The sequence below is a fragment of the Bos javanicus genome, chromosome 9 (assembly GCF_032452875.1).
Source record: "Bos javanicus breed banteng chromosome 9, ARS-OSU_banteng_1.0, whole genome shotgun sequence".
In the NCBI taxonomy this organism is placed as follows: Eukaryota; Metazoa; Chordata; class Mammalia; order Artiodactyla; family Bovidae; genus Bos; species Bos javanicus.
Window position 1 is genome coordinate 49,415,984 of NC_083876.1, and position 26,085 is coordinate 49,442,068.

General features: G+C 38.5%; 1 protein-coding gene across 1 annotated transcript in view; it reads left to right on the forward strand.

The window, feature by feature from the left end:
- The window catches only part of ASCC3 (activating signal cointegrator 1 complex subunit 3), a 335,161-nt gene that overhangs the window by 308,298 nt on the left and 778 nt on the right, over window positions 1-26,085 (forward strand). The window contains exons 38-41 of the mRNA XM_061427741.1: window positions 16,911-17,062; window positions 19,242-19,389; window positions 22,865-23,074; window positions 25,581-25,756. Coding sequence (XP_061283725.1) covers window positions 16,911-17,062; window positions 19,242-19,389; window positions 22,865-23,074; window positions 25,581-25,756 — 686 coding nt within the window. The remainder of the gene's footprint in view (window positions 1-16,910; window positions 17,063-19,241; window positions 19,390-22,864; window positions 23,075-25,580; window positions 25,757-26,085) is intronic.

Consider the following 26,085-nt stretch of genomic DNA (forward strand, 5'->3'; position numbering starts at 1 on the left):
GAACTAAGTCTGTCTTAGTCTTCTCATTCTTAGTAGTACTTTTACTTCCTTGCTTTTTCATAGTCAATTAACTCTAAATTCTGTTATTCCCTTTAATTTATAGAAATATACCTTTTACATGAGCTATCGTTTAGGTTATGAAAACTGTAGTCTTAACTACCGTGTCCTGGGGAATCTTTTACAAAGAAAGACATAGTTGTTATAGTCATGTTCGCTCTGGCTTGAAGTCAGAACCCACAATACAACCTGCCTTTGCTTCTTGTACCCATTTGAAATTATGTATCAAGGTCATTTTTTGGTTTAAGGTGGTTTTGTCATGGTTCCTTTTAATATTTTACTGTTAATAGCATTTCAGTAATAACATCCTATTTGTGAACATTGAAATTTGAATTTCATATGATTTTCACATGTGAAGAAATACTATCCTTTAGATTTCCCTCAACCATTTAAAAATGTAAAAAACCATTCTTAGTTTTGGGGTTTTAAAAAACAGGCAGTGGGCTGGATTTGGTCCCTGGGTGTAATTTCTTTGTTTTTTTTCATTCTGGGCTACAATAAAGGTTCTTTTGACTTTCCTCTTTAAAAAAAAAAAAAAAATTTTTCATCCCACTCAACAAAAATGAGTAAAACTTTATGTACATATCTCAATTTTTAAACCTGCTTAAAATATGCTAGTTTATAAATTGAGCAATTATAAAATTACTCTTGCCAGTAGTCTTTGAGATCCTCTCCTTGATTACATTAACTCTAAAATATATTTATAAAATGTAGTAAATGATGTGACATACTTTGTGTGCCACATATACCCAGGAAAAACTTAATGTTAGCTTTTATAGGAAAATTAAATATCAAAAATTAAAGTGATCTGCCTAAATTTTTCAGAGTTGATGACCAAGTCAGAACTGTTGAAAGGTTTCAGGTGTCTTGATTAACGCCATACTGTTTTTTGTTTGTTTTTTCTTTTATCAAGGGAAAAAAGAAACTGGTTTTCAAATAAGTTAAATAATTTAGCTAAAAGGTGATCTGTTGAGGCAGTCCATGCTGAAACCAAATGGACATACCAGGACTTTAAATCCTGCTCTAATAGCTGTGATCTTTTCTAAGAAGTGCCATAAGTCTTCACATTAAAATCATCTTCATTGCAATGAAAAGTAATTAAATACAATACTGAGCCAAATAGTATCAGAGTACATGATTTATCATAGCCACTCCCACTACTCTCTTGTATCGTATTTATAGCAAAACTTACCAGTAATTGGACACTTTCAGATGTTTAAGGGAAAAAGGGAAAGCCTGGCTCGAGGAGCTAAGTGAGCTGAGGACCAAAATGTGTGATTCAGAGTGTAATTGTGCCGTCAGTTTGCTGGGTGAATGTGGAAAAGTTGCTTTCAGATAAAGAGAGGCCAAATTTACCCTTCAGCCAATGCTATCTACCCTGCAGCTTAAGTTTAATAGATCAAAATATCTGTGTGCATTTTAAGATTTATTTTAAAGGACTTTAGCAATAATGGGCTTCCCTGATAGCTCAGTTGGTAAAAGAATCCACCTGCAATGCAGGAGACCCCGGTTTGCTTCCTGGGTCGGGAAGATCTGCTGGAGAAGGGATAGGCGACCCACTCCAGTATTCTTGGGCTTCCCTTGTGGCTCAGCTGGTAAAGAATCCACCTGCAATGAGGGAGACCTGGGTTCAATCCCTGGGTTGGGAAGATCCCCTGGAGAAGGGAAAGACTACCCACTCCACTATTCTGGCCTGGAGAATTCCATGGACTGTGTAGTCCCTGAGGTCGCAAAGACCTGGACATGACTGAGCGACTTTCACTCACTTTAGCAATGATACTCTTAACCACTACAAGATACATCTCATGAAAGGAGAACACACACACACACAAGCAGAAATATGACAGTGTAGATTGATTAGAAAGATCTCTGGAAACCTATACTTCCAAATTGAAATTGGAATTAATGTGTTAAATACTAAGTTCAACCAGAATATTTGGAGAACTGCATATTATTCCTGCACCCCCACACCAAAAAATTGCTATTTAATGATGGTCCCTAAGGCAGGCTATCATTAATAGTGTTGCTGGTGAATGCTTGTTGAGAATTTTCTTTGTAGCAGGCTCTGTTCTACTTTGATTGCATAGACTTATTTGCTGTAATAGTCCAATGAAATAATACATTATCTTCATTTTACAGATTAAGACTAAATAACCTTCCCAAGATCATATTAGAAAAACAGTTTTCAGCATAGGTTATCTATATAATAAAACTTTATCTTATTGGATTCCCTTTGTCCTATAAAGATAGATCTAAGAATTGTACTCTTGGTCTAGTCTGGATTTATTTTAGATATGAGAACTTCACAGGAATTTCTACTTTTCTTTTTAGACCAAGAATTCCCACTAGAACATGAATAATATTTTTTAATTAATCCATTCTTTTCAGAGTATACTCAATCTCCTCCCTTTAATTACTCTAGTTCCCTTTCAACAGTTTGCCTATAATTACTTTAACCAGTTTCTAAGAGGGACTTCTTAATATGACTGATGTTTGTAATTGCTTTATTATATTATCTGAAATGTCCAATTGATATACTGTTTGCCAGTCAATATGTTTTTTGTTTCAACAGCTTATGATCCTTCCCAAAGTTTTTATATTTTTCTTGGTTGCCCAATAAATTAGCCATTTGATTCCTCAGGTTGTCCACCAAAAATTACAATAATTGGAAGCAGTGAGGGAAAGATCAGGTTGCTGATACAACCACAAGAAGAAAAGGGAATGCCATAATAAAGATACTCCTAGTGATACACACTATGAAATGACTGTGCTTAGACTGACTATTCTAACACATATACAAGCATTTTATGTTCCTCTTTTCTTCTTTAAGGTTTGCTTTCTCTGCTTAGATTAGCTTCTCGGCTTCTCTCAGAGTAACCACCTCTTCTTCCCTGGAGGCGGCTTTTGTCCATGCACCTGGTTCTTTTTGAAAAGGTTCAAATGTCTAGAAGCAACAGGCAATCTCAGGGATTCCTTGTCCCAAGATACAGAACTGCCAATCCCCTTCAGCAGTAACAGACATCTCCTCTTTACTGTTGGAGGAGAGTATAAAGTTCTGTACTCTGTATAACAAGGCACATGTTTTTATAGATTAAATTCATCATTTTCCATTGTACTAATGGAAGTTGGCAAAAAGTAAACCAGGAGACTGGCTTTGAAAATGACTTATTAATAGGTGATTCAGTGCCTGAAAGAAAACATTTAGGGAGCTATGGTCTGATGGGTAAGTTTCCATTGTTTTGTAAATTCTTGCATCTAATTTTTAATATAGGAGCTGTCATTTTACATCTTTTTCTTTAATGCCCAAGCTTTTTTGAACAGGTAAGTTTCCAGCCTTTCTTCTCCTTCACATGAGATAACATGTAACTCATATACCATATACTTTAATACGTTGCATAAACAGAAAAAAGGGGGTAAATGTGTGAATTGGTATGCTTTACTTCTTTTAGAAAACCTTAAATTTGTGAAACTGAACCCCTGAAAGTTTATTAATAAGGCTGTTATTTAGTCCAAACTTCAGAACAGTAAGTTGACTTCTGTAACAATATCTGATAATGTGCATTAAATTTCAAATAACTAGTATCACATTTTTATAACCCACAGCTATTCTGAAAACAGATTGCATCTTCAATCTCTTTTAACTGGTAAACTTAAGATGTGAATATATGCATCATTAGAGTCAGAATAGAAAAGAATAGGATAAGGGAAGCAAAAGAAGATACAATGATATGAATATTTTTATTGACCTGAATATTTTAACTGAGAGATATTAGAACTATAGCTGGGTCTATTTTCCCATTAACAAATGATCCCCATTTGTAGTAGATTAAAAAGCTAGACTATTTGATGATACCAGGAGATAAAACTGCCATGAAGCAAGGCTAACGTAACCTTTGAAGTGTATTTACCTATGGATGCACTCAGCACAGGCTCAGTGGGCTGTGAATGTATTGAATGTCTGTGTCAATTAAATGAACAAGTTCTAGAATCAGAGTTAAATATAGTTAGTGGTGAATAGTCCAGTGTTACCGAGCTTAACCAAAGAAGTACTACATCAAATCATTAATCCAAAAGTTGTAAGAAATATTTTGATGTAGCAAATCATAGGTTAACTCTCCTGTATATTCTTAATAGAATCCTTCCTTTCACATTTTTAAATGCTTATAATGATTATTAGATCAAATGAAAAGCTATCTTTAAGTGGACAGTACAGCACAATAGACTTCAGAAAACTTCTTTAAATCATTTTGAGAAAAAGATAGGTGATGATCAGTAAATAATTTTTAGACTTCCTAAATTGGATTATACATATTTAATAATATATGAAGAGTTAATTTCTGCAACTCAAGTCTTTGAAGGATCCTAAACTGAACTGAACTGAAAATGAAAATTACACTATTAAGTTTTAAATATATCTTTTATACTTTTATGGGTATGTTTCAAGGAATATTAATACTATAAGCGTACATTTGGAGGATTTTGTATCATATCCAAAATATGCTGGAACCTTATCAATAACTATTTATAATGTCACTGACTGTTAAGGTGACTGGGCATAATTCTTGGCACATAACAGATCTCAATATATCATGGGTGAATATAATGAATAAATATTTCACTTTTTCCTCTCTAGTTCTTTCTTAGGAGAGGATTGAAAAGGGAGATTTCTTGTATGCATATTCTCACAATGTTTTTCAAATTATCTGCCAAGTCTGAATTGTCTACCAACAAATGTCTGTATGTTGTAAACATTCATGTGACCTTATCAAATTCATAGAGACAGGGAAGTCTAATTCAGGCTGCTTTCCTGGCAAGACTGCCAGGAGCTCATATCTTGCCACAGAAGGCCTGATGAGGTTTTATTAATGGATGTCTATTTCAAAACAAATAATTCTAAATGAACTTAATCCTGAGTGATTATTCTTTCAAATGCAAAGATCCACACTGTGGTGCAGAATCATCATCCAGCTAGTGCTTATTTTACCCTGTATCAGTCACATTCAACAATAGAACACCCGAAGTGAAAGTGTGAGTCACTCAATGGTGTCTGACTGTTTGTGACCCCATGGACTATAGCCTGCCAGGCTCCTCTGTCCATGGAATTCTCCAGGCAAGAATAGTGGAGTGGGTTGCCATTTCCTCCTCCAGGGAATCTTTCTGACCCAGGGATCGAATCTGGATCTCTCCTGCATGGCAGGCAGATTCTTTACCATCTGAGCCACCAGAAAAGCCACACCACCTAAAACAAAGCACCATTCCCCACTGCAGATGCAACACAGAACTAATGCATTTAGCATTTCCAAAACTAACACAAATGTGTGGATTTTGAGGTGTAAAACACCTTCACTTACTCTTGTGGATTTACAGACAATCTCCCTTCAAGGACTATAATGTAATTTGGAAGGCTATTTCCCCCTGGGTGACTCTACCTGTAAGCTTTTGTATGACAATTTGGTACTGGTTTATTGACGCTAGGATGCTATTATGAAGGATCCTTCTACCCCCAGCTCTTCTTCTCATACCCACATAACAACCCTTTTCCCGGTTGGGGCTGTAGGAAATGAGTAATGCTTAACCCATTTGTGTGATCAATTCACTTAAGCAGCTACTGTGAAATGTTAATCACAACTTTAATTTGTACTGCATTAGCATTTTGATTAACTTGTAGGCTTGCTAGCGCACTTGAAGCGCTTTTACTCATAGTTACAGCTCGGAAATGACTTTTTGATTAATTAAGTTTGTTAGACAGCAGCTGAGCTTCCTGAATGCTAACCTTCTGGGGGTAAAAGTTCAGGAGAAAGTTACTGTGAACAACTGTTGCTATTGAAAAAGATTCTTGTACATGTACTTATAGCATTTTAATTATTGACAAAATATTGTATCATTACTTGCAAGTGACCTGAACCTTTAAAGGAGTGTGCCTTTCTGTCTAGAAAGCTTTTTTTCAGGTTTTTCCCATCATTGTAAAACTTCTGGGAGCTCTTGAACTAAATAGTGCATTTTCTAGCAGATGTCTAACAACTAATGTTTTAACAGGCTGCCTAGGCTGAATTACTATAGTGCTTTTTTTTTTTTTTAATAAACTTCGCATTTTAGAGTAGTTTTAGACTTGAAGAAAAGTTACAAAGACAGTACAGATGTTTCCTGGATACCCCACACTCAGTTTTCCTCTGTAGTTAACACCTTATGTCAACCTTATGTCACAATTAATATTTGTCACGATGTACCTTTATTGATATATTATTATTAACTAAAGTCCATGCTTATTCAGAATTCTTTAGTTTACTTAATGTCCTTGTCTTGTTCTAGGATTCCATTCAGGACACCTCATTATATTTAGTTGTCATGTCTCCTTAGTCTCCTCTTGGCTGTGAGTTTCTCAGACTTTCATTGCTTTTGATGATATTTCCATAGCAGTTTGCATTTTCTTGATATTCTATAGATAACAACTTGGTTCCTGAAAACAATGAAAATGTTATCTTCTCTTTCTGGACTGAATAAGTCTTTTTCTTCAACTCTGACCATGTATTATGTTTATGTCATTTAATTTAAACATAGCAACATTTTCTAGCCATTTGAACCTTGTCATGACCTTGTTTTCATGTGGTTTTTCCCTGCACCGTCACTAAATATGGTGGAGAGATGTGAGGAAAAGGAGAAAATGTCCTTGAAGAGGAGAAAGGTGAAAGGAAGGAAGAATAGAGGTTGTAGGTCGTCAGAATGCTGAGAGGAAGTAGAGAGGCTGAAACCTCTCATTATACTCCATGTGCACAGCCCACAGCCACAGCTGACACGCTGAGGACTGAATTTACAGACTCTGTAAACTGAAGTTTAGAAAGTTTTTAATGCTGGATCATAGAGCTACATCTTTTTATGCACCTGTTAACATACTTCTTGGTGTACAGTAAATGATAGTTTTTCCTTTTGGTGAGGTGAGTGATTCTATTTCCTTACAATGAAGTTGACTTAATTCAGTTACAATTCTCAGAGTTCCAGTTTTACCCTTGGATTATTTAAATCCAGAATTCAAGCATATTTCAAAAGATATTTAACAGCTGTGTATCCAGTTCCAGAAAAAATCTACTTTTGCTTTATTGAATACGCCAAAGCCTTTGACTATGTGCATCACAACAAACTGAAAGATTCTTAAAGAGATGGGAATACCAGACCACCTGACCTGCTTCCTGAGAAATCTGTGTGCAGGTCAAGAAGCGGGGGTTAGAACTGGACATGGAACAACAGACTGGTTCCAAATAGGGAAAGAAGTATGTCAAGGCTGTATATTGTCACCCTGCTTATTTAACTTATATGCAGAGTACATCATGCAAAATGCTGGGCTGGATGAAGCACAAGCTGGAACCAAGATTGCCAGGAAAAATATCAATCACCTCAGATATGCAGATGACACCACCCTTATGGCAGAAAGCAAAAAAGAACTAAAGAGCCTCTTGATGAAAGTGAAAGAGGAGAGTGAAAAAGTTGGCTTAAAATTCAACATTCAGAAAACTAAGAACATGGCATATAGATGGGGAAACAATGGAAACAGTGAGAGACTTTATTTTGGGGGCTCCAGAATCACTGTAGATGGTGACTGCAGGCATGAAATTAAAAGATGATTGCTCCTTGGAAGAAAAGCTATGACCAACCTAGACAGCATATTAAAAAGCAGAGATATTACTTTGCCAATGAAGGTCTGTCTGGTCAGAGCTATGGTTTTTCCAGTAGTCTTGGATGGATGTGAGAGTTGGACTACAATGATGCTTTTGAACTGTGGTGTTGGAGAAGACTCCTGAGAGTCCCTTGGACTGCAAGGAGACCCAACCAGTCCATCCTAAAGGAAATCAGTTCTGAATATTCATTATGATGCTGAACCTGAAACTCCAATACTTTGGCCACCTAATGCAAAGAACCGACTCATTGGAAAAGACCCTCATGCTGGGAAAGATCAAAGGTGGGAAGAGAAGGGGACAACAGAGAATAAGATGGTTGGATGGCATCACTGACGAGATGGATATGAGTTTGAGTAGGCTCCAGGAGTTGGTAATGGACAGGGAAGCCTGACGTGCTGCAGTCCATGGGATCACACAGAGTCGGACACGACTGAACGACTGAACTGACTGAACGGATAACCAAATGGTGGATTAAAATTTATTTTTAGATTTTAGGTTTTCAAAACTCCCGTTGACAAATGTTCTGAGACAATCAGTTAACTGCATAATAATTCAGAATCTGCATAATAAAATCTGGAGTCTACATTTTTCTGTTAAGTACAAGAGAAAGGATAGATGTAAACCACTTTAAATCCTTCTTGAAATAAGACAGGGTATGTCTTCAGGGTATGTCGTTCAGAGGTTGTGGAATATAGTGTGATGAACACAGATATAAAATTAGAAAACCAAGATCAAGTCTTTTCACTTTTCACCAGTGTGGTTACAGTCACTGGACTGATATGAGCTTCAGGAGACAGTACTAATGTCTGCCTCATAACTGGTGTTGTGAACTATTTTTAAAAGTGTTGTATAGCCAACACACTACTGTACAAATATTCTTGTCACACTTTATGTGTGTGCTGTCTATACAATTTGAGTTTTATATATAACTCATTGCTACTTTTCAGAATAATTGAATGCAATGTACTTTATTTGATATAAAACACAGATCTATTGTCAAACTTGCATTTTTAAGTATAATCTATAGTAGTGGAACGGAGAAGGCAATGGCACCCCACTCCAGTACTCTTGCCTGGAAAATCCCATGGACGGAGGAACCTGGTGGGCTGCAGTCTATGGGTTCACTAAGAGTCGGACACGACTGAGCGACTTCACTTTCACTTTTCACTTTCATGCATTGGAGAAGGAAATGGCAACCCACTCTGGTGTTCTTGCCTGGAGAATCCCAGGGACAGCGGAGCCTGGTGGGCTGCTGTCTATGGGGTCGCACAGAGTCAGACAGGACTGAAGCAACTTAGCAGCAACAGCAGCAGCGGCATAGTAGTGGAAAAAGAAGAAAAATATCTGTAAATTTGGATAAATCCATCCTTTTAGGAATAGTTTACATCTCTGTGAAATGTGGTTGTATTTATTATAAATGGCAAGACCAAGCTTGATATGCTTGAGGAATTCTTGAAATCGATTCAAAATAAGTGTCGAAGACATGAGGTATATTCAAGTCAGAAAGCGTGCCCTTGGCTTCACAATGCTTACAGCCTAAAAAATTTTCTTCCAGAGAGTGTCCATCTTCTAAACTCCAGTTCTTTTGATTATGGGGATGAGAAGCAGGGTTGTTTTTGGAGGTGGTAGTGGTTTTACCTTTGCACAAAGCCAAGTTCTTAAATGTTCCCTGTGAGTTCTACATGAGGATCAGGTCTGGGATGTTTGTAGTATATGTACCCATCTTTGTTTTTACCTCTCCTTCTCTAGCTGTCAGTCAGACACAGGCAGACACATACACCACCTCATTTCTGTGATCTCTTTGAAACTCCTGGGCTGGCTCATTCTTAGTGCTTCTCCAGTAATCGAAGTTTGCCTCCTCAGATGTCCCCAACCACATCTTTCTTCTCAGATTCCTGCTTCTCTTATCCATGTATATTTTACTTTCAGTGTCTATAAGATTTCTTTTTCAACTGTGTTCCAAAGTCTGGATCTCTTTTCCCACCTCCCTCAAACACCAGTTCATAGCGTGCAGCTCCATTCCAGCTCCTACAGTCACCAGAGTGGCTTCAGCAGATGACCTTTCCAACCCTGTAATCACATTCATCCCGGACTCCTCTGCTGTAATACTACATCCAAACCACTTCTGCCACCACCTCCATGGTATCACCCTCTCACTCTCCTGACCACAGCTTCTTTACCCATCAGCATGGCTGAACATTTCTGTTACTCATCAGCCAGGAGTCTCTCCTCGCCTTCCTGATTCCACGGTCCAGTCCTCAGTCGTCTATGACTTCACTTGCCACCCACACAGCGTTGGCCCTCCAGTTGTCCACTTCAACAGTGATGTCACCAGTAACCTAAAATCTCAATATCTGAATTCTCTGCTTTCACACCCAAATTAATCCTACTCATTACTGTCAGAATCAGTCATGAAACATTACTATTTCTATAATTTCTCAATGTTTCTAATAATTTCTGTAATTACTGTTTCAAAGTCATGCTGTTGAAACTCACCAATGCTTAGCTTTTATTCACATCAGTAATTCCCCCCAGGACTTATTCCAGATCTTTTCATGCTCCTTTACAGTACTTTCTCCCAGCAAGAGGTATCACCTCCACTCACAGAGGTGCTAGATACCCTGTGATATGAGTGCTATCAATGTCCATCCCCTTCTTTCAGAGCTTCCCTCTCTGCCATGACTGTGTGCGGTCTCAGTGACCTGCTGAAGCCGCTCTTCTCTGTGAGGCTCATATGACCCAGGCATGGAAACCTCATTTGCTGATCCTAAGAGGGTCTTTTCTCTCTGGACATCTTACTCTGTGCCTACTGTAGGCTGCCTCCTTTTTTGACTTATGTTTTTCTGCCCCATCTCCAAGGGTACTACAGTCCCTCTGAAAGATATAAAGGGAACTTTATAAAAACAAATAACAATATAGTGTATGTTGGCATTTTATTGGAAGGTCAAGGCTTGCATTTAACTCTTCTGGCTTCAGAATGGCACCTTGGTTCAAATGAGTTCAAAACCGAATTCATTGCCTGCTTTCCTATAAAGAAATGAACCACCCCATAGTTTCTGTTGATTATGATAGTGTTAATTGTAGTATAATTTTATAAATTAATGCAATGCCAGGAGTCATATTTCTAGTTTGTCACAGTCGGAAATGATAGAGAATTCTGAGTCAGCAATCAATTGAAGTTGATTCCAACTTAATAGGAAAAAGTCTCCTGCATGGAGTCAGCCCCCACCCATTTTGCCCCTAGACTTAGAATCATCCTAGCTTTGTCTGATAAGGGGCATGCCCAGTAGAAGATGGACAGGAGGTAAAAGCAGGTGGGAGCGGGGCTTCAGTATTTGCCTAATGTTAATGCTAAGCCAGTGAAGAATGTCCAGATTTTTCTCCACAGTGTACTGAAGCAGCTTTTTGTTGTTTGAGTATTAGATCTCTATAAGGGATTTTGAGATTTCTTAGGGAACTGAACCATGATGTCCAGCTACTACAAAAACCAGCCCTATGCTAAGGAGGAGTATACACTTACTAGTACTTTGTTTGTTTTTTTTTTAATTTTATTTTATTTTTTAACTTTACAATATTGTATTGGTTTTGCCATATATCAAAATGAATCCACCACAGGTATACATGTGTTCCCCATCCTGAACCCTCCTCCCTCCTCCCTCCTCCCTCCCCATACCATCCCTCTGGGTCATCCCAGTGCACTAGCCCCAAGCATCCAGTATCGTGCTTTGTTTTTTAAACACAATTTTTCTTCTTTTTTCCTGGCCACACTGTGCGGCTTGCAGTATATCCTAGCTCCCCGACCAGCGACTGAACCTGGGTCTTGGCAGTGAAAGCACCAAGTCCCAACCACTGGAACACTTGAGAAATCTCTTTAATACATCTTTAAAGGTTACACTTCATTTATAGTTATTACAAAATACTGGCCACATATCTTCTCCGTGTTGTACATAACATCGTTTAGCCTGTCTTACACTCAGTAGTTTGGACTTCTCATTCTTACCCCTGTATAGCCCCTGACTAGTAACAGGTTTATTCTCTATATCTGTGAGTCTGCTTCTTATCTGTTATATTCACTAGTGTTATATTTTTTTAGATTCCACATATATAAGTGATATCATACAGTATTTATCTCTGTGTGACTTGTTTCACTTAGCATAATGCCCTCCAAACCCATCCACACTGCTATGAATGGCAAAATTCTGTTCTTTTTTATTGCTGAGTAGTACTCCATTGCGAATATACCACATCTTCTTTATCTGTTCATCTGTTGATGGACACTCAGGTTGCTGCTATATTTTGGTTGTTGTAAATAGTGCTTCTGTGAATATTGTGGTGCATATATCTTTTTGAATTAGCATTTTCATTTTCTTTAGATATATACCCAGGAGTAGAATTGCTGGATCATATGGTAGTTCTATTTTTAATGTTTCAAAGAACCTCTATGTTGCTTTCCACAGGACTATCAATTTACATTCCCACCAACAGTGTATGAGGGTTCCCTTTTGTCCATCTCCTTGGCAACATTTGCTATTTGTGTTCTTTTTGATGATAGCTATTCTGACAGGTATGAGGTGATACCTCATTGTGGTTTTGATTTGCATTTCTCTCATTTTTAGAGTGCTACTCACTCAGTCATGTCCAACTCTTTGTGACCCCATGGACTGTAGCCCGCCAGGCTCCTCTCTCCATGGGATTCTCCAGGCAAGAATACTGGAGTAGGTTGCTGTGCCCTCCTACAGGGGATCTTCCCAACCCAGGGATCATGATTAGAGATGTTAATCATCTTTTCATGTACCTTTTGGCCATCTGCCTTTCTTCCTTGGCAGAATATTCAGTTTTTCTTGGCATTTTTTATTTGGGTTGTCTGTCGGATATTGAATTGTATGAGCTGTTTATATATGTTGGATATTAATCCCTTATCAATATCATTTGCAAATATCTTCTCCCATGGAGTAGGCTGTCTTTTTGTTTATTGATGGTATCCTTTGCTGTGCAAAAGCTTTTAAGTTTAATTAGCTTGCATAGATTTTTGCTTTTATTGCCTTTAGGAGACAGATCCAAAAAAATATTACTGAGATCTATGTCAAAGAATGTTCTACCTTTGTATGTTTTCCTCTAGGAGTTCTTTAGTATCTGATCTTCCGTTTAGGTCTTTAATCCATTTTAAATGTATTTTTGTATATGGTGTTAGAGACTGTTCTAATGTATTTTAGAGGTAGCTGTCCAGTTTTCCCATCATGACTTGTTGTAGAGACTGTGTTTTCTCCATTGTAGTTCTTGTCTCATTTGTCGTACATGAGTTAACCATAAATGCATGGGTCTATTTCCAGGTTCTCCATCCTATTCCCCTGATATGTGTTTTTGTGCCAGTACCATGCTGTCTCACTAGTTCTTGTCTACCAGGAAGACTGCTGTAGAAGATAGTGAGGTGCAGGGAGTCCCTGCTAGGCACAGTCATGCAGGGGTATGTCAGGGTGACCCACCAGACCCTCAAACCCATCTACCTGGACCATCCCTTAGCCGTAGCCCCTTGAGGTATGTACCTACATGGTGGCTTAGACTTGTCCACTCAAACCGAGAACCAAGTCCACATGCTCCAGTTTGGCCTGCACTGCAGGGTCTGCCTTTGGTTTTCTGTGTCCCCTGACTGTCTTGCAGTTGCACACCTCTCCTGATGAAGTTTTGCCCATTCCATGCATTTGCTCCCAACCTTCCATACTTTGCTCCTCGAAATCCTATACTCCTCAGTGCAGAAATCAATCCCCAAAGGTCCAAAGGAAGTCTCTCTTAGAAAGTCTCTCTTAGGTTGTTTTATAGTGTTCTTTCCATTTCCTCATAGAGGAACGTTAAAAATAAGTACCTGTTTATCGAGATCTATTACTGAGATCTAAAAGATTTATTCTGTTCCAGGCAGTGTAATAGATATCTTACGTAGTACATCATCTTATTTTACCCTCATCAACCCCTGTACAGACATATAACACTTCTATCAATAAGAAATCTATCCTCTTAGGGTTAAGTAGTTGCCCCAAATTTATACATAGAAAGTGGGACAAAATTAACATTCAAACCTATGTCTGACATCAAAGCTTGTAGTTTTTTTTTTTTTTTTTCCTGCACTGTGCTGCCTTTGGCAGATATGCCATAACAGATAAAATGTTTGTTATAATTATTATAATTGGATTTTTATGAATGTTCTTTCATAAAATGAATATTTCTTGAATGCTCTGTGCTAGGACTGTAATTGCCAAGACTACTTCCAGAATCTTGCCATCAATGAGTCTATATATTTAATGGGCATGTGTGTAAACAAAGACCTACAATATGATAATAGTAGCATGGAGCAGTAGACACCTAAGAAGTACCTCCTGTCCATTAGGTAGCCTTCACAGGAAGAAGTAGCATTTGAGCTTGACTTGAAGGATGTGTAGGAATTTCCCAGGTAGACAAGGTAGAGGGAGCAGGATATGTAAGAAGAGGACCTGCAGAGAAGTGTTAGCTTTTTGTCTGCTATGAAGCTTGAAGCCGTTGAAGAAACTTAAGCAGAGGAATGACATAACCCGTTTTACCTCTATAAAAATGCCCTGAGGTAACAATACAAAGTATGAAGAAAACTTAGAATGAGGATAAAGTGGTATTTATCATAATATTCCAGGTGGGCGTTGATGAGGGTCTACACAGAGGCAGTGGCCGGAGGGGGAAGAAAACAGGACCCGCTAGGGAGTGAGTAGGCAGTCATGTGGCAACATTTATTCAGCACTTTTGGGTTGTCACAACCATCTCATCCCCGATTCTTCCCTACCTGCCTTTTTTCTAAATTAAAACAAGATAAGTGATAGTTTTCAATTCATGATACAGCCTTTTCATTTACTTCACGTAAGCAATCACTTTGCATGATTTTTTACGTTTTCACATCTGGCTCATACAAGGAAAGATTGTGGGCAGCTCTCATAAATTTTACGAAATCTTTCAACTTCATCATGAAAACTTCAAAGTTAAAAACATATGGTCCGTCCATCTAGCTCTTCTAGTATTTGAGCTTTGGGTCTGGAATTTATTTCCAGTCAAGTTGTAATATAAAAATCACAAGTAAAATCACCATAGTTACTCTACATTACAGCTTCCAACATCATCATGATACTGCATTAGGTATAATTGAGTTGTGACTTGTGAACTAATACTTTTATTTTTGTCTGAGGAATGTTCCTCGTGACCAGCTTGTCTCATATACTTCAAAGGCTAAGCGTTTTAATCAGCTCTGCAGAGAAATAGGAAGAACAGAAGTGGATTTCCCCTGGATTTATAAACACATACATTCGTGCATGTATACACTTTCATATGCACACATACATATACATATATTATACCAACCATAAAGCTTTATAATGTGCAATTAGTAGGCTCACGGTTACATGAGTGCTAAGTCACTTCAGTCGTGTCCGACTCTTTGCAACCCCATGGACTGTAGCCCACCAGGCTCCCCAGTCCGTGGGATTCTCCAGGCAAAAGTACTGGAGTGGGATCCCATTCTCTTCTCCAAGGGCTCTTTCCAACCCAGGGATTAAACCCACATCTCTTAAGTCTCCTGCATTGGAGGTGGGTTCTTTACCACTATCACCACCTGGCAAGCCCAGGCTCATGGGTACTAAAGGCCAATTTGACTATTCCATCATACCCAGTAACCAGCGATGTGGATCCATTTCCCTGTAATACGTATAAAGTTGACCATTGCATCATACCCCATACCCAGCGATGTGGATCCATTTCCTTGTAATATGTATAAAAAGACCACAGATTGGTTTAGCCAGACATTTTTTAAACTATTTTACATTTTGTAAATTAGAAAACCCAGAATAGGAAATTCAAAACTTGGAAGGAAAATGTGTCTGACTCAATAAGTACTAAGTAATATGGCAGATTAATTTTACTAACATAATAAAGCTTTAAGAACCATTTCTAAAAATGTACTTGTAGGTTTTGTACATTTTATAAATATTTTACAATCAGTGAGATGGTGAAATATCATTTTAGGCATTTATGAGGTACATCTGATTTCTCTTACCTTCATTTCCCAAAACAAGAGAGTGCACTCCTAAAACTGTATAAACTAGCTGCCTCAGATCATGGTATTAACTTATGTGTCTTTAAGTCAGCATTCACTAGAATCTAATTTAATTGAAATAGCTTTGCCTGTGTAAACTTCTCCTTTGTTTAAATAAGATTTCACTGTTTGGTTTGGCCTTAAGCAAATGCAGCCGTTTGTTTGTCCATAAAACATTGGATTAAATGTATAGACTAATATGAATAGCTTCTCATCATTCCCCATGTACATGTACACTGGTCCTTGCCCCCTTTACTGTGTGGCATAGTATAGTCACTGAAAACCAGGGCTCTGCTTTTAGCCTGCTCTCTGGGAAAAAATAAATTTTGGGTAAGTAGACCTATCACCTTACCATTGTTGCCTTTAAATTTGGGAAAGACTACTTGAGATTTGAATCAACGGTAAAGAATCCACCTGCAATATACAAGATGTGGTTCGGTCCCTAGGTCAGGAAGATCCTCTGGAGTAGGAAATGGCAACCCACTCCAGTATTCTTGCCTGGGGAGAGGAGCCTGGTGGGCTACAGTCCATAGAGTTGCACGAGTCAGACACAACTTAGTGATTAAACCAGCACCACTTGAGATTTACTTTTTAAATGGAGCTGCTGCTGCTGCTGCTGCTGCTAAGTCACTTCAGTTGTGTCCAACTCTGTGCGACTCCATAGACGGCCGCCCACCAGGCTCCCCCGTCCCTGGGATTCTCCAGGCAAGAACACTGGAGTCTTGATACAGTGAATTATATATAATTTGCTCTCAAAGTACACTGAGTTTTTCTCTTTGTTTTATTATAGTGCCAATATTATCTGCCTAATCTTTGCTGACCTAAAAAAGCTAAATAATTGGCATTTTGTACAAAGTAATGTGCAGTAAATGTTGTAAGAGATGTTTCACCAATGTTTCACTACAGACGTTTCACTATGTTCCTTCCAATCCAACTGTAGTTTATTTTCTGGTTTCTTCTTTTGATTAGTAGTAATTTAGAGGCATAACCCTGGGAGCTTTTTGTTAAGGCTAGATATCAGATCCCCATGGAGAGGGAAGGTGCCATGGTACTCTTATAACGTGTGTGTTCTCCCTGTTCAGGCAATGCTGGATGTGGCTGCACACCAGGGCTGGCTGGTGACGGTCCTCAACATCACCAGCCTGGTGCAGATGGTGATCCAGGGGCGGTGGCTGAAAGACTCCTCCCTGCTAACAATACCACACATAGAAAACCACCATCTGCACATTTTCAGGTCGGTATTTTAATTCTCGATGTAATTGGGTTTTTTTATTTCAAAAAATCATTTCCTTTACATGTATGGTCACTTGAATTTCACGTTGTGCCTAGAATATTGATTCCTTACAGTGAAAATGCCCCTGTTTCCCAGAGGGAAACATAGACTAGCGACAATGGAATTCTCCCTTGAAATTTGATCATTGGCCTCAAGCTGAACTGCAATTCATTTTAACCTTCTATTAAGTTGTTTTCCATTTGCAACATCAAATGCATCTTCATTTTAACTCTTTCTTTGCTGTGCCAGCCTTCATTTTAAAAAATGTTATGCAAGTACTTTAAGTGACCTAAAGCAAAAGAAATTACCAATTTCTGTCATTGCAGAATAGATTTGAGAGATCAGAAATCTTTTGTCAAAAGTAAACTGTGCATCTGTAAAATGTCCAAAAACCAAGTAGTTATATATACATATCTAGCACCTCAAGATGTAACTTGTGCCTATAAGAAGAGTTTATGTTATCATAAAATTATTCAACTCTTGGGTCCTATGTGAAAAGAAAGTGAAACTATTAGTCACTTATTCGTGTCTGATTCTTTGCGACCCCATGGACTGTAGCCCACCAGACTCCATGGAATTTCCCAGGCCAAGAATACTGGCGTGGGTTGCCATTTCCTTCTCCAGGGGATCTTGCCAACCCAGGGATTGAACCCGGGTCTCCTGCATTAAATATTTACCATCTGAGCCACCAGGGAAGCCTAGGTCCCATGTACATGGCTACAACTACTTTAGCAAAGGAAAGAATGGTACATACTACAAGCAAGACTGGCGGTGTTTAAACAAAAATGTTTCTTTTCACACCACTTGAGAGACACTGTGCAGCCAAAAGATTGTTTCACAGTCATGTAGACAGACAAAAGAGTCTGCCTGTGCTTGCCATCGAGCACCCTTCTGCCTCTCATCAGCTGGACGAGGAGTGGCAGTCATGTGATGCATCTAGAGATATTCGTCAACCAGAACCTCAGGCACACATGGGGTCTCCTCGGGGAAGTCCCTCCATCTGACTGACATACACTGGCTTCCAGGGCGGTTGATCCCATGGTGCTCGAGTCCCTGCTATGAGATGTCCCTGAGAACTAAAAGCCATGTTCAGAGAATGGACCACACCAACAGCATGTGACGTGGGGCCGGGGAAAGGAGATACCTCACGTGTCTATGGCTCAGTTTCAGGAACTCTTTCAACATGGTACTAGAAGTTACGAGAGTTGGATTTCAGCAATAAAGGAGACACACTAGGGTACCAACCCAACAGCACATGGGTCTGTTATGGAAACTGATTGGGGCCTAGGAGATTTGATCCATTTTATTATTGCTACCCAGAAAAGTGGCTGTATTTGTCTAATTTCAAGGATATTTTTCATCTTACTATATAAACAGAGAATAGATTTAGGTAGACTCCTTTCCTGGTGATCCAGCACTATTTATACTGTAAATCTGAAATATTCCCCTAATATACTTTAACTGTGGGATGTCAACGCAACTTACAATGAAAACTTTATTCAAGTAAATGTATTAGAGACATTTGCCTGCATCCATTGCAAACAGGTCAGGGCTCCAATTCAGTATTTTATCCACATGGATGCATCAGCACATATTAGTGCTTTCCTATAGAAAGACACCACCTGTCTATCAATCCTGGCTCACACGTGATTCACACATTTTATGCTGCTGCTGTTGCTGCTAAGTCACTTCAGTCGTGTCGGACTCTCTGCGACCCCACAGACGGCAGCCCACCAGGCTTCCCTGTCCCTGGGATTCTCCAGGCAAGAACGCTGGAGTGGGTTGCCATTTCCTTCTCCAATGTATGAAAGTGAAAAGTGAAAGTGAAGTCGCTCAGTCGTGTCCGACTCTTAGCGACCCCATGGACTGCAGCCCACCAGGCTCCTCTGTCCACGGATTTTCCAGGCAAGAGTACTAGAGTAGGTTGCCATTGCCTTCTCCACACGTTTTATGTCGTGGTAGCAAAACTGCCTTGGATTGATACCTTCGAGAATCCTGACTGATTTTGAAGCTTCAAAATAGTGGTCTTTAAAAAGTTATACAGTAAATTTAATTTTTAAACTCTTTATAGAAACCAACGTTGTCAGAAAATCTCATTTGTGCTATGAAATAATTATTTGGTGTTGATATTATTTCTTAGGAAATGGAGCCCAGGTATGAAGGGCCCACATGCTGGTTACCATGGGTCCATTGAGTGCCTCCCAGAACTGATCCATGCTTGTGCAGGGAAAGACCATGTATTCAGCTCCATGATAGAAAAAGAGCTACCGGCCCCCAAAATGAAGCAGGTAAGGCCATCAGTTCCATGTTTAGACACTCCCTCACTCTATCTGGGAAGTTACACAAAAGTTGTCTGACTTAGAGTGTTGCTTTCAGAGTCAGACTCTCCTGGGTTTACATTCCACCTGCCATTTACTATGATTATAAACATGAAAACATTATATCAGTCTCATGAAATTCTTGGGAAGATTAAGCAAGATGTTATTATGTAAACTGCTGTATGCTCTATATCTGTCCTGATACAGGATAAGAGCTCAACAGATGGTATTAAAAGTAATGACTATAACAATAATTAAAAATAGCAGCTACATTATTAGAAGGTTGTTTCAGTATAATGCTGTTACACCGGCTGAGAAAGGCCTACTAAGACTTAGTCGTCTAGGCTACATTGCCCAGGAGTCCTTCTATCAATAATCCCTTCTTCATGGTTTTTTGTTGTTTTTTTACACTTGGATATATTTTCATGCAACTCCCTCAATTACTCTTTTATGCCCCCCTCATTTTAATCACTTTTTATTCCTAGATTCTAAAGTATTTCTTCAAACAAACTCCTTGTTTGTATACTTTGTAGCTCAGGAAAATCTAAATCTGTGTTGTGAAAGACAACATAAGTCATTGCTCCAAACTATCTTTGGAAAGACCAAAAATATGAATGAACAATGCCAGAAATATTTGGCATATATAGAATTTTAAATCTTAAGCAATTTTACCCTAAGCATGTAAATGTTCAGGGTTTACAACATAATTAACATACTGGCTTGCCAAACAGGTAGTAAAATAAAGAAACTTCTAAACCATGTCATTGGCCCCCCGCCCCCAGTAGAACTCATTTTAGGCAAGACTTTGAAAAAGTGTAACAGGCATGTAAGTCTGATTGTTCAATTTCTGTTGAACCCAGAATTGGCACAAAAAATCTATTTAAATATTCATAATAAGTGCCTCCCTTTCTAGCTAAATTATCATCAAAATTATGAATAAAAACAATATATTTAAAACAAGGCTTCTATTAGCAACAACAGATTTCTAACATAACATACAGTGGTTTCAAGCCAAGTTTTAGATGTGATAAAAAATTAGAACATTGTTATAATTAGTTCAGGGAAAACTCAGAAGTAAACTTACTTAATTTATTTGCATAAATTGCCATTCTGTTATCTTTAAAACCAAATGCAAATTGGCTCAGTCTGATATGATGATGGTTATTTGGCTCAAAAGTGCTTCAATTTGCAGAGCAATCTGGTGTCGGCTCTGCAGTGAGGCGATCCCAGGTAACATACAAATCCTGAATTATTCCAGAAATTAGTATGTTTAAAGCATCAATTTAAGTGCTAATTGCAGTAGTAATGAGAAAAAGCAGTACGACTGTGAGATTTGCATCTTCTACCCCATCAGTATGCCTGGAACGGCTGCTGACTGGCAGAGGATTTGGCTGCTAATTAAATAATTGTATGCATGGCAGTGCTCTTGCCTGATTCAATAGATGAAGATTAATCCACAGATAAATATGTTTGGCTGGTGTTGAAATGTCTTAGCAATTTCTTTAAAAACAGCTCATGTTTTATATACTTACATATGTGTGTATGTGTATATACGTTTGTATATATGTATGTACAAATGTATACACACACCCAAAAAATTGTATATGCATTATAGATTGCAAATAATAATATTAAGCACTGCAAAAAGATTACAGATATATAAAAGCAAGATCTGACTTTTGGGGGCTTTGTAAAATAAAGTTCCAGTGAGTTGCTAATAATTATTATATTGCTAACTCATTTAAAGGTACAAGAAAAATATGAAGTCTTACTTCATATAATAAATGCTACTTGTGTTGTCTCACGAAGTTAAATGCTATACAGAAATGGTATATTTGTGTCCTCGCTCTGGCTAGTCTAAGAACATCCAGTGGTACAGCTTCTAGACTCAGCTGGTTCTAGCAGGGGATAAGCCATTATTTGTACCTTAAAGCACCATGTAGACCATTCTGTGGCTTGAGTATTTCAGCATCTATTTCAAACATAATTTCAGATTCACCAGTTACAGGATTGGTGTTGAATTGAAAATTTGCATTGGATTTACATTTTTTGAATTCCTGAGGGATAGTTTGATTCATCAGGGCTTCTTCATTTCAATTAGGTGGTATACTCAACAGCAATAAAGTCTTAGCGAATAGGAAATCAAAGCCTATAAGGATACCTATGGAATATTATTAAAGAAATAAAAGGAAAAAATTAAAGTATTCATGAGCTTTTAAAAACTTAGAAGGTAACAACAGATAAAACAGCCAATATAGAGAGTTTTCTTGACCAGTGGTGATATTTGCCACATAATTATAAATGTTAGAAGATGACAATTATCTGAGGATATTAGGTTATTTTTTTTACATCTTTTTCATAGACTTAGGAATTCATTCATTCATTCAACAATGATAAGCACTTGAAAAGTGAAAGTGAAAGTCACTCAGTCGTATCCAACTATTTGCAAGCCCATGGACTATAGTCCATGTAATATTCCAGGCCAGATTACTGGTGTGAATAGCCTTTCCCTTCTCCAGGGGATCTTCCCAACCCAGGGATCAAACCCAGGTCTTCTGCATTACAGGCAGATTCTTTACCAGCTGAGCCACAAGGGAAGCCCCATTATTGATAAGCATTTACTATTTGCATTTTGATTTTTCACAAATATTTTTAATTAAAAGAGCAGGAATAAAATTGGTAATATTTTCTACTCCTTTAATATGTGTCATTTAAGTTGGTATTCTCAATATGATAATACCAAAAAATATATATTTGTTTCTAGAAAGAACCCTAGACCTAGAGATTTCCTTACAATATACAAACATATAAAATGTTTTCCTTTCAGAATAATTTGGCATAAAAACAAAAGAATCGTCCATTTTGTACACTAAATGGTCAATGAAAGATGCTGACATCAAAAATTGCATCACAGCATTTTTTCAAGTTGCTTTTATATCCCCAAGTAATGCTCTCCACCTTAGCAGTCACATAAATGCTTATACTTGATGCTTCTCTAAAACTAGCCAGTTCAACAATTATTTTAAAACTTACTTTTTTAATATAGTCAGTAGCCACTCAATGTCTCAAAGGGATTTATGATAAAAGGGTCACAAGTTTAAGTAATGATTAATACTTTCTTAGTTTTTGTTAAAGGGACTTTAATAATATAAAAAGCACACTATTTTTACAAACAAATGAGTACAAGAAAAACTAGGAAATCTGAACAAGAGCTGTGGATTGTGTCACTGTTAATATCCTGGTATAAATACTTGTACCGTAGTTGTGAAAAGTGCTCGCCTGGGGGAAACTGGGGAATGGTACACAGGATCTGTCTGCTTTATTTCTTACAACTGCATTGAATCCAGAATTAATCTCAGAACAAAGTGGTTGATTTTTTAAAAGTTCACTACTTCTTAGTTGATCACTACATTTCAGTTGCCCACTCTTTTCTCTTCTTATTCAGGCATGGAATTTCTTATCTCATTTGCCAGTGATTGATGTTGGCTTGAGTGTTAAAGGCTGGTGGGATGACGCGGCAGAGGGACACGACGAGATCTCCATCACAACTGTGGCTTCAGACAAACGCAGCGACAACAGATGGGTCAGGTTGCATGCTGATCAAGAGTATGTGCTTCAAGTCAGCCTGCAGAGAGTCAGCCTCGGGTTCCACAAGGTAGAGTGTTTGGTTTCCATTCTCAAATGCTTCACACCAGCTACATGCACGTGCCAGCACACATGTCTGTTATGTGACTAATGCCTCCGTGCCCTTCACAGATCCCGCTTCCTCAACTGGCCTTAAGCAGCAAGAGTCAGTCTTCTGAAATGAGTCACTTCTCCTCACGTGCCATGTTTCAACCCCAGAATACCCATGGGACATCATAATATAATGCCTAGAGTCCTGTTCTCAGAGCATGGTGTACAGATTCAGCAGAATTTCCTAGAGTAGCTTTAAGAGCACAGGTTCCTTGACCCTATACCAGGCCCACAGCAGTCTCAGGGCCCAAGGAAATCTCAAAATCTAGACTTTTACTCCACTAGAAGAAGATACTAGTTAAGTTTTTCTGTGCCTCCTTTGCCATAGCTACCTGCTTCCTTCATTAGAATGCATATGAGAGAGCTCTGTCAACATGCAGATAGGCCAAAAATTTATATTTTAAGTTACTGTGCTCTATTCTGCTGTCTGTGGCAGCATAGTAATTACTGAGCCCTTCAAGAATATTAGTGCACAACATGTGGGCAAATTGGTTTTGGGACCATAACAATCGTTTGTTTATTTTTTACTGCACTGGGTCTTGGTTGTTCTGAGCGGGCTTTCTCTAGTTGCACTGTGGGGACAGGGGGGCCTACACTTCCTTCCAGTGGCTTCTTATTGCAGAGCACAGGCTCTGGGTGTACAGGCTTCAGTAGTTTCTGCTCCCAGCCTCTAGAGCACAGGGTCTGTAGTTGTGGGACATGGGCTAAGTTGCTCTGCAGCATGTGGGATCCTCCCTGACCAGGGATAGAACCCGCATCCCCTGCATATGCAGGCAGATTCTTATCCACCGCACCACCAGGGAAGTCCCATGATCATCAAAATAAGAATTTGCCTTCTCCTTAGCCCAGGGAGAAGGGGCTTTCCCATATCTAGAACTCTCCCTCAGGAATGAGGTTGTGGTTCACTAATATTCTCCTCTCTGTATTCACACACAAAATGATCAGTAACTTTCTGTTAAAATGTCTTTTCAGTACTGTGCCTTTAAGTCTCATCTCACTTGATTTCTAATTCAAAAAATCAATCAGTGTAAGTATGAACTGATTGGCCTCTGGCATTTCAGAGGCTTTCATATGAGCATTTTTAGATGACTTAAGGTATCCCAACTTAAAAAAAAAAAAAAGGCAGTGGTAATTATAAAGATAAAATCATGAGGGAAAAAAACTGAAGAGTTTTCTTTATCACTGCTATGTAAGAAGATGTGATTTCCTATTTTACAGAATAATGGGACTTGGGGAGTAAGGAATTTGCCAAGGTCCTAGAGACAGAAAATATGAGAGCAGGATGGGAACCCAGAGTTCTCTGATTCCAGTCCCTGTTTGCTTTGTACCTGCCGTGTGTGTACACACTGACAGAAACGAGGCCAGTCCCCAAAGCTGGACAGTGGACCCCCAGCCTCAGGGGGCTCACTCACAACAAATGCTCAAGCAACGCAATACAGCGCCCAGACTAAGCGTGTACTGAGGTGCAGCTAAGGTATGTTGCGAGCACTAGTGAGGGAGAACTCTGAGGCCTTTGCAAACATTTCTGACAATAAGATTCTTTTTACCATAATATTAGTACTTAAACATTAGATTTAATCATGCTAGAAAAACTCTAAATTTTGTTTCTAAGTGCTGTAAAAAATACATTACTCTCTGACCTCTCTTTTAAAATGCCTTCAGTGAAACATCTCCCTCTGGAATATTGAGTGAAGTCTGATTGAGAGCATGTCATTATTAGCATCTTTTACACCATAAACTCATTGTCTTAAGGAATCTCTAGAATCTTTGACTTTCTAAAAATCAATCTAAAATACAGACCTCAAGTGTTGTCATTATGGAGATATCTAATCTTGGGTGGTGGTGATTAATATATTTTACAATTTGCTTGGCTCACAATTTCCCATTCCTTAGAGAAAGGACTTTTTAATATTGCCATATTGGAATATGTGCTTTTTCATGTGAGTTTTATTCTTGGGGAGTGGGGGAACATGTTTATATGACAGTGTTTATTATCTTAAGATTCCAGAGTCCAGCTTCAATTGACTTTTTTCCCCAAGTATTGGTTTCTTGTATATAAAGCTTTGGAAGATTTAGTTAATATGATTGTATCCCAGCTTGTTCATCTGCAAATAGGGTATTAATTTTCTTTACAAGAATGGTGTCAGAATTTATTTTGATGTCAAGATTCAAAGGTTTTGTGTTCTGAGCCAAATAATCCTGGTGGTTATGGCCACAAAGTAGTCGTGTGGCTATAATGTGCTTTGAGAATCTTAAAAAAAGGTAGATGATGGCATATCAAATACATAAAACCTGAAAATTAAACACATCCCAGATACTCAGATTTATGGCCGCCAAGAAAGACAACGTGGCCTTTTAACCACAACCAAGTGGTATAGAAAATCTAGCCATTATGATACTTTATCTTTCCTTTTTCTGCTTTACAGGGAAAGCAAGACAGCCATGCAGTTACTCCTCGATTTCCCAAATCAAAGGATGAAGGATGGTTTTTGATATTAGGAGAAGTGGATAAGAGAGAACTTATCGCTTTGAAAAGAGTGGGCTATGTCCGAAGTCATCACATGGTCTCCATCTCTTTTTATACCCCTGAAGTACCCGGAAGGTAAGCAGAATCTTTACCCCCAAAGAATTAACCATGACTGTGATGAGAACACCACAGACTATGGGCTTCCTGGTGGTACTAGTGGTAAAGAATCCACTTGCCACTGCAGGAGACACAGGAGATGCAGGTTCCATCCCTGTTTGGGAAGATCCCCTGGAGGAGGGCATGGCAACCCACTCCAGCACTGTTGCCTAGAGAATCCCATGGACAGAGGAACCTGGTGGGCTGCAGTCCGTAGGGTCACAAAGAGTCAGAAACGACTGAAGCAACTTCGCAGACATGTGATGAACACAGTGGTTTCACCATTTTGTTCCTCTGTTGTATGTTAG